The sequence below is a fragment of the Lichenostomus cassidix genome, unplaced genomic scaffold (genome assembly GCF_008360975.1).
Source record: "Lichenostomus cassidix isolate B80296 unplaced genomic scaffold, HeHo_3.0 HiC_scaffold_819, whole genome shotgun sequence".
Taxonomy (NCBI): domain Eukaryota; kingdom Metazoa; phylum Chordata; class Aves; order Passeriformes; family Meliphagidae; genus Lichenostomus; species Lichenostomus cassidix.
This window is the reverse complement of record NW_028147791.1, coordinates 31,354-40,782: the sequence shown is the minus strand read 5'-3', so window position 1 is coordinate 40,782 and position 9,429 is coordinate 31,354. Positions and strand designations below refer to the sequence as shown.

The window sequence follows — 9,429 nt, the reverse complement described above, 5'->3', positions numbered from 1 at the left end:
GGGAGGGAGGTGCACAAAGCAAATCCCAGGCTGAGGGAGCAGCGCTGGCTGGCCAGAGCCAAAAGCAGGAGCATCCAGTGATTTCAGCCAGCCCTGCCAAGAGACTGAACAGAAAAGCACAGGCCAGGTGTCAGTGATTGTAATCCCAGTGCTGCCAAAGCCGCTGCCATTCCCAGCCAGCCTGCCTTTGGCTCTCTCTGCCCAGCACAGGGAGGAATTCCTGAAAAAATGGCTGGGAAAATCAGCCCTATGAGGCACAGGGCAGATCTCACTGTGGGGTTCTGATCAGGGCTCAGATCCTCATGGGATTTAAAAAACCCCATCCCTGGAGAAGAGGACTTGTGGGAATTCCTCAGAATGGAATTCCAAGGCCATTTCTGCCATGGAAAATGAGTGGTTTGTGGGTGAGAGGAGCTGGATGCTCTCACAGCCCAAATGCTCCCTGGGAAGGTTCCAGGTGTGCTCACCTGACCTCCAAAACCAGCCCTTGTCACCTCAGCACCACCAGCAGGGTCTGATCGAGCATCTCTGCCCTTTCCCAGTTCCAATGGAGTCAATCCATCACCCTTTCCCCAAAATTACCCCATTTTTGGGCACTCAGCCGCCCTTTTCCCACAACCACCCCATTTTTGGGCAGATCTCACTGTGGGACTCTGCTCAGTGCTCAGATCCTTGTGGGATTTAATAAAACCCATTCCTGGAGCTGCTGTGGAGAAGAGGACATGAGGGAATTCCTCAGAATGGAATTCCAAGGCCATTTCTGCCATGGAAAATGAGTTTTTTCCGCCATGAAAAATGTGCTCGCCTGACCTCCAAAACCAGTCCTTGTCACCTCAGTGCCACCAGCAGGGTCTGATCAGGTATCTCTGCCCTTTCCCAGTTCCAATGGAGTCAATCCATCACCCTTTTCCCAAAACCACTCAATTTTTGGGGCACCCAGCTGCCCTTTTCCCAAAACCACCCCATTTTGGGCACTCAGCTGCCCTTTTCAAAAAACCACTCAATTTTTGGGGCACTGAGCTTCTCTTTTCCCAAAACCACCCCATTTTTGGGGCACTTAGCTGCCCTTTTCCCAAAACCACCCCATTTTTGGGGCACTCAGCTGCCCTTTTCCCAAACCCACCCCATTTTGGGCACCCAGCTGCCCCCAGGCACGGCGGGAGGCCACGTGAAATCAGACAAAGCTTCAGAAAATATCACTAAAAAAAGGGAAAATCAATGACCTGCTAAGCAGTGAGGCTGCCCGCCTCCCCCCAGGGAACCAGGCACTCCTCTCCCTTCCGAGGGTTTCTTTTTTTGGGAAAATCCTCAGGCTGAGCCCTGGGAATGAGCCAGGCAGCCCCGGGGGAGGCTGGGCCTGAGCTGCACCACACCTGCACCAAATAACAGCTTTCCACAAGTATGGGTAAATTAGGAAATAAAGAGAGGTTCCATTTCCTATTTATTTTTTTCGCCAGACACAAACCCTTTCCACTGCTGAAGACTCCACAAGGGTTTGGTTTTTTTTTTTTTTTTACCATTTTTAAGTGCTGTACAGTGAATATCTCTCCTTTTACAAGTGGAACCTTGTAGCTATGGAGACGCAGAATGTCAAATCCAAGCTGAAGAGAGGATTTCAGTGGGGGCTTTGGGTGCCTTCAATGATCTGCTTTCCATCTCCTGAAGTCTTGATTATTCCCTATTATTTACCAGCCTCTCAGAGGATGCAAAGAGCCGCCAGATGTTCAATTATCACACCAAACCACAGTGACCTGGCAGACACAGCCCTCGGGTGCCCTGAACAGACTGATTTACACCCCAAAACCCTCCCCTGAGTGCTGAGAAGTTGCCATCTGTTTGATTTCACCCAAATAAAACCATTTTGGTGCTGCCACAGCACCTGAGTTGGGGTTTAGTGTCACCCCACAGCCACCTGGGGTTATTTCACCTCTCTGGTCGCCACAAGATCACACACAATTCAACCTTGTAATTAACTGCTATAACCCAAATTATCAAATTCCAGTCTCCCAGACATCGTCCCTCTCTTCTGGGATCCCAAACGCATTAGGGAGGATGGTGTCGTTACCTGGATGCTCAATTAGGACACTCAAATCCCTGTTTTACCACCGTGGAGGAAATGAAACAACATTTTATTCAGGCTAATGAAACTTCAGTGCTGTTAAAACCTGAGCGTGAAGGGGACAGAGCCTTCCAGGTCAAATTAATGCTCCTTGTGACAGCCAGGGAAAAATTCAGAATAGCTCGAAAATCACGTATTTTATCCTTGTGCATAAACCAAACCCCAGCTGGTTTTCTGTCCTGACGACAACACTGCTCCAGGGAAAGCAACCCCAAACCATTGGAATGGTCCAAAATTCCCAAACCACTGGAATTTTCTTCCTTCCCCTCAACTCCACAGTCCAAAATCAGGATTTCAGGTGCCAAACGTGGAACCTCTCAGAGGCTCCCAGAGAGGGAAAATACAGAGTTTTTAAGCAAATCCAGATCCCAGAACTGCAGATCCCACACTGCTCCTCTTCACCACACCTCCCCCAGCACCTGGCCGGGCTCAGCATTCCCACAGCCAATCCCAACGCCACAAAAGGCTGGGAATCAACTCCAACAGGCACACGGAAAACCCTCGGGTAGAACATCCACAACCAGGGCAGCAAAATCCACCAGGATCCCCTGGCGCCAGGGTTTAGTAACCAAAAATGCAATGCAATTGTGCAACTCCTCCTTTTCCAGCTCTAAACAAACATCCCAAGCATTCCAAGCACACCCATTCCCTGCACCCACAGCAGTGGAGTCACCGAAACAATTCGGAATTTCCTCGCCAAGCTGAGCAGCAGCAGAAGAGAAGCGCTGAGAGCTTTTCCTGGTTGCGTTTCCCGTGTTGCTGAGTCAAATCCCGACACGGCCTGAAGATTGTGGAAATCACCTCCAGGAGGGCTGGCTAAGCCTCCACTGATCACTAAAGTGAAATTAAACCCTCCAAGAATCCCCTTCTCCCAGCCCAGATATTTGCAAATGTGCTGTTTGAGCAAGGTTTGCCTGCTGCTCCAGGAAAACAATTCCAAGATCCTGCTGCAGTCCTGTTGTCCCCTGGTTTGCTCCTGAGCCAAACCAGAAATGCAGGAAATCTTTGGCATTATGGTTAAATAGGCCATAAACCCCTCAAGATCTGATGAGGGGTCTGGAGGAAGGAGGTTTCCATATTTAGTCTGAAACCAGAAAAGGCTCTTAAGCTCCTCTGCATCTACCAATCCATTAAAACCAGGATTCTCTCGTAGCCACAGCTCATCGAATGGGTGCAAACAGGAGGAGAACAACACTCCAGGTGCCTTTTTATCACAGTTGTTGACTCCAACTGAATCGCTTTTTTAATAAGTCTTAATCATTCAAAATAATCACCATCCCTTCCCTGCCTGTTGTCATTTAACGCGAGAGAACCTTCAACAGAGCAAACCCCAAAGCAGGAAAAAAACACCAAAAAAAAAAGCAACAAAATGCCATTCATCTTTCTAACATTTAAGAGACACCTCAAGAGCTTCGAACATTTACCTCTCCTTCCCAGCAGCTGAAATGGTTTTAGGAGGATCATGGTTCATACCTCGCATTCCCTGGAGCCAGAGATGGTGTAGGTGCAGGGCCCAGATCCATTAACGGATACATCCATGGTCTCAGAGTTTGTTGGCTTGTAGTCCACGTAATATTCCTGCAAAGGGGAGTTCATTTGCCTCTCCGACTCGCGGGCCTTTTTCCTGCGCCTCTTCATGAGCGTGTGCTGCTGCAGCTGCTTCATGCTGGCCGGGTAGCGCTTCCAGGACACGTAGATGACCAGCAGGATCATGGCCACGGAGAGGAAGAGCGCCACGCTGCCCGCGATGATCTTGTGGAAGGACACGTGCTCGTATTCCGGCTCCACCGCGGGCGTCGGGACGTCCGCCGAAGGGCTGGGCGCGGCCGAGGTGGGCTGGTGGCTCTCCAGTTTGGAGACGGTGGGTTTGGGGATGAACACGGGTCTCTGGGGGGTCCTGGGAGGCTGGTAGGACCTCTCTGTGGCCACCACGGGGATCTCGGCGCAGATGTTGTAGGTTTCCACCGCGTCGCTCACCTTCTCGCCCTGGATGTGCTTGGGGCCTGCGCAGATCATGGTGCTCTCCTTATTCCCCTTGAAATTCTTTAGCCAATTAAACAGCGGGCAAATGCTCCGAGTACATTCCCACATATTCCCCGACAGCGTGATGGAGATGAGCGAGATCCACGTGTTGATGGTCTCCTGGGAGATGTTGGTGAGCTTGTTGGAATCCAGGTTCAGCTTCTGCAGGTTGGGCAGGCACTGGAAGGTGCCGGGCTCCACCCCCGCGATGTCGTTGCCCGATAAATCCAAGTTGTGCAAGGAGCTCCAGGTCCACGTCAAGCCCTGGCTGATGGAGCGGATCCTATTCCACTGCAAGTAAATGGAGCGCAGGTTGAAGAGCCGCGGGAAGTGGGCGAAATTGATCTTAGAAAACTGGTTGTGCTCCAAGTGGAGCTCCGTCAGCTTCAAGAGGCCGGCGAAGGCGTTGCGGGACAAACTCCGCAGGCGGTTGTAGCCCAGATCCAGGAAGTCGAGGTTGCGGCAGTCCTGGAAAACGCGGATGGGCACCGTTTTCAGCGAGTTGGACCTCAGGTGCAGGATGAGCAGCTTGCGGAGCCCCTTGAACTGCTCCGCCTGCAGCACCTGCAGCTTGTTGTAGGACAGGTCCAGGTTGCGCAGGTTGGGCACGGGGTGGAAGGTCTTGTTGTGCAGGTGGGTGATTTTGTTGGAGCTCAGGATGAGCTCCTTGAGCCGGCGGATCCCCTGGAAGGCGTCCTCGTCCACGGAGCTGATGTAGTTATGGTCGAGGTACAGCCAGATGAGCTGGTTGAGCCCGGCGAACTGGTGGGATTTGAGCTTCTGGATGCTGTTGTAGCGCAGCGACAAGCCCTGCGAGCCGCCGGAGATGTTGTGGGGGATGTCACGGAAGGCGTGCGACTCGCAGTAGACGATCTTGCCGTCGCAGCGGCAGTTCTTGGGGCAAGCTCGCTGGGCGACTGCTAGCCCCGCCAGCAGCAGCAGCCCCAGCAGCAGCCTGGAGCTTCCGCCCTGCTTGGCTACGTGGAAACCTGCAACAGGCAGAGGGAAAAGTTGGAAAGGCTTGGTGGGTAAATTGTGGGATTATCACAAAACTGGGGGTTTGGGGAAGCTGGAGCAGGGTGGGGGTTTGGGGCACAAGCTGTTCGCCTCCCACCTCAGCAATTTTTGGTGCAAATCGCCACAATCTGAGTGCCTGCTGGCCACCCCTGCTGCCCCAGGGTCACTCTGTGGGGCTGGCTGTCCCCGAGGGGCACAGGGACCTCGTTCCCTCCCGGCTGAGCTCCTCTCTCCCGGCTCTCCGAGGAGCTGGGATGTCCTGATCGCTGCGTGCCGAGGGTTGAATAATAAACATATTTGTCAAGTCACTGTGCTGGATGCTCCATCGTGCTGGAGAGGAAATGAGCCAGAGCTTGTGCTCCTACGTGCTGCTCAACGTGTTCCTCAAGGAAAGCTACTGCCGGTCCAAAACCCCCCAAAATTACCGCAGAAAGGGACAAATCTACTTCTGCTGAAGTTTTATTCACCTTTGGAAGGTGGATTTAGTGGAAAATGAGGCACTGAGTGAAGGGTTTGCTTTTTGCACCGAGTGATTGGGGTTTAAGGGGAGGTTTAAGTAAAACTCGTGGGTTTTATGTAGCTAAAATACAGAAATAGATGCAGAGAAACAAAGTTCACCCCTATAGAGAAGTGGCCAGGGATGCTGCTGTGGGACCCCAAAGCCAGATAATGGTAGGAGAAATATTCCTGTCAAATAAACCATTGCCTTCACCCACCTTCATTTAAACTTATCCATAGCTGTGAATACCTAAAGACTTATTAATTCGGATTAATCCAGCAGAGGATGAAAATACCAACCCCAACACACCCAGACAGCAGCAAACCCCGGAAAGTTTAAAGGGGGATATTTCCATTCCAGCTCCCCTCTCCTGATCGATTTTCAGGGTTTGCCTTTGAGATGTCAGGCTCGTCATGCAGCAGCAGCAGCAGCGCAGGATGTGAGGACATATGTAATAATTGAATATATAGAATCCTGAATAATGCTGAGAGGGCGGGGAGGGGGTGTCAGAGCCCCCAGCACCCATCTGCCCGCTCGGAATGATTTCAGGGCTGCTGCCTCTGCCCAGAGTCGCAGCCTGGCTGTGAAAATGCATCCTTCCAACAGGAAATATTTCAAGGGCTGCTATCTCCTTGATAAATAATCACTTTATTATTTGTCACACACACCACACACACACACACAACACCAACCCAGCGCTGCGGCTCTTGAATCCAATTTTAAACCAAGGGGCAATCTGCAAAGATAATTCCTGATCTAGGATGCCCCTGCCTTCCACTTTAACGGGTAGATTTGTAATTTAAATCCTCTTTTTTTTTCCCCCTCTCTGTTCTCTTTGCCAGCAGCAGCCAGCTAGAAATATGTTCTGGCTGTTCCAGACTCGGGGGCTGGGGAGGGGGGAAGGAAGGAGGGGAATAAACCTGTCACACTCGGAAAAAAAAAAAAAAAAAAAAAAAGAAACCAAACCAAAAAAAACCCGACTGGCAAATGACTGCTGGAGATGTAGCAGAGGTACCAGGGGCATCTTTTCAGCCTCTTCAAAACCACCTAGGCAAGAAACAACTCCCCCCTTGCCTTCCTCCCTCCCTCCCCTCGGCTTCCCACATCCTGCGAAGTGTTAGCGCAGCCCGGATGGTGCCGGCAGGGGTTTGGGGTGCAGGGGGAGCGGGAGGAGAAGCCAGAAGGATTTGGGGTGCAGGGGGGAGCGGGAGGAGAAGCCAGAAGGGATTTTGGGTGCAGGGGGGAGCGGGAGGAGAAGCCAGCAAGGATTTGGGGTGCAGGGAGAACGGGAGGTGAAGCCAGAAGGGACTGGGGGTGCAGGGAGAACGGGAGGAGAAGCCAGCGAGGATTTGGGGTGCCGGGAAGCTCGGAAGGCTAAGCTGGCAGGGATTTGGGGTGCAGGGGGGATCAGGAGGAGAAGCCACCAGGGTTTCGGGGTGTTGGGGGATCAGGGGGAGAAGCCGGCCGGGATTTGGGGTGCAGGGGGAGCGGGAAGCAAAGCCAGCAGGGATTTGGGGTGCAGAGAGATCAGGAAGAGAAGTCAGCAGGGATTCGGGGTGCAGACAGCTCGGGAGGAGAAGGCAGCAGGGATTTAGGGTGCAGACAGCTCGGAAGGAGCAGCCGGCAGGGATTTGGGGTGTAGAGGGCTCGGGAGGAGAAGCCGGCAGGCATCTGGGGCGTTGGGAAGCTCGGGAGGCTAAGCAGGCAGGGATTTGGGGTGCAGAGAGATCAGGAGGAGCAGCCGGCAGGGGTTTGGGGTGTCGAGAAGCTCAGGAGATGAAGCCGGCAGGCATTTGGGGTGCCGGCAGGCATTTGGGGTGCCGGCAGGGATTTGGGGTGTCAGGAAGCTCAGGAGGTGAAGTCGGCAGGGATTTGGGGTGGCGGCAGGGATTTGGAGCTCCGGCAGGGATGTGGGGCTCCGGCAGGGATTTGGGGTGTTGGGAAGCTCGGGAGGTGAAGCCGGCAGGGGTTTGGGGCTCCGGCAGCTCCCGGCGCCGTGCAGGTGCGGCTCCGGGGGGCTCGGGGGGCTCTCCCCGCACAGCCCCAGCCGGGGCAGGCACTGAGCTCCAGGGGAGGCACTGCGGGCGGCAAGGTGTGCTGTGTGCCCGGAGCGGGGAAAAGGCTAAAAATACAGCGCGAGTCCAGTGAGTCACCTGGGCCAGGAATGCGCTGCCGCCGCTGCCGCTGCCCCCCCTCCGCCGGGGAATAATCCAGCTGCAAAATCCACCCCACAGCTGCTGCCGTGCCAGCAAACAAACCACAAAAGTTCACTCACCCATCCTTTTGTCATCAATAACGTCCTCCTTCGCCTTCCTCCAGCTGTTTTCTCCTCTCTCTTCCTTTTTTTTTCCTCTCCGCTTTCCCCCTCTCCTCTCTCCGTTTTTTTTTCACCGCCGGTTCCTTTCCTTCCAAACCATCAGCATCTCCATGTCACAGCCCGGCTGCCCCTCGCCCCGCCGCCATCCAGGAACCCCACAAAGTTCCCCGGAGAGCACCGGCGACAATTTTGGGGATGAGGAAAGGGAAAGGATAGGGAAGGGGTTGGGGGTGGGGAAGACAGGACGAAGGATGGGGGGGGGAGTGTGGGGGGGTAGGGAGGGACTCTAAGCTCTGAGAGCCATTGTGGAAGTCATGGGAGAAGCGTGAAGTGGCGACGGGCGAGGAAAAGCCGGAGCGGGCGATGGAGGCGAACCAACTTCTCGGCCAGGAAGGAGCCAAGCCCTGCCGGCTCTCTCATCCCTCATTCCGCCGCCTTGTGCCATAGCCGAGCCCCGCGATCCATCCTCATCCCCATCCCCGTCCCCATCCTCCTCCTCCTCCTCCTCCTCCCGCGGCTCCCAGCTCCTCCCGAGCCGTGCCGGACGCGCTTCAGCCGCTCGGGTTATCCATTTGGAGCGGTTTGCGGCCGTGCCGAGCCGAGCCGAGGCAGCTCTGCTCTGATCCCGAGCCTTGCCGGAGCTGGGTGATGCTCAGGATGCTGAGCTCGGAGTTCGAGCAGCACCGAGTGCCCTCCACTGGCCGAGAAAGCCCAGCGCGCCGCCCGGGCTGAGCGAGCGCCGCTGCCATGGCTCTGCAGGCTCCTCTCCCCTCGGAAAAGAGAATTAAAGCCACAGCGTGGCCTCGCCTGCTCCCCTCCCTTCCCTCCTGCCTCCCCTGGGGTTCGGGATGCTGGCGGTGTGGGGATTTTGGGGAGGAAAAAAGCCAAACTAAGCACCTGATGCCTTTGGGATTTGCCAAGCTCGGCTGGCTCGGAGCCACCTGACCCGCTTGTTTGGTTTGGGCAAATTCTGAACTGCTCTCCTGGCTTTTCCTGCATCCCTCGGGAGAGGGGAAGGGGAAAGGGATGTTCGGAGGTGAGCAGTGGGAGGTTGAGGCTGCGATCAAACGATCTTCGGTTTGACTGCAGGCAGCAACTCCCGGTGTAAATACTCCCAACGCGGCCGCGACAGGGTTAATTCCCTGCCTTGATTTTGTTTTTTTTCCTTTTTCAAATCGAAGTGCCTGTTAGTCAGGAAAAGCCTGACTTTGATCGACAAGGCAGAGCTGAAGCTGCAGGATCGGTGACGCCTCTTTTTCACCTTTTTTTCACCTTTTTTTTCACCTCTTTTCACCTTTTTTTCACCTTTTTTTCACCTCTTTTCACCTTTTTTTCACCTTTTTTTTCACCTCTTTTCACCTTTTTTTCACCTTTTTTCCCCTCCTGAACTCCTCTCCTGTGGCTTTCCCAGTGCCAGAGCAGAAATCCTGGAGAATCCAGGATGGGATCCAGCCT

General features: G+C 54.2%; 1 protein-coding gene across 1 annotated transcript; it reads right to left on the bottom strand.

Moving 5' to 3' along the window:
* Positions 1–3,185: 3,185 nt before the first annotated feature.
* Positions 3,186–8,468, bottom strand: LOC146420815 (leucine-rich repeat transmembrane neuronal protein 4-like). The gene is made up of 2 exons (XM_085047993.1): positions 7,933–8,468; positions 3,186–5,130 (listed from the first exon to the last, which is right to left on the bottom strand). Exons 1-2 carry the CDS (start codon positions 7,934–7,936, stop codon positions 3,587–3,589), a joined length of 1,548 nt encoding a protein of 515 aa, XP_084904119.1. The 5' UTR covers positions 7,937–8,468; the 3' UTR covers positions 3,186–3,586.
* Positions 8,469–9,429: the final 961 nt, after the last annotated feature.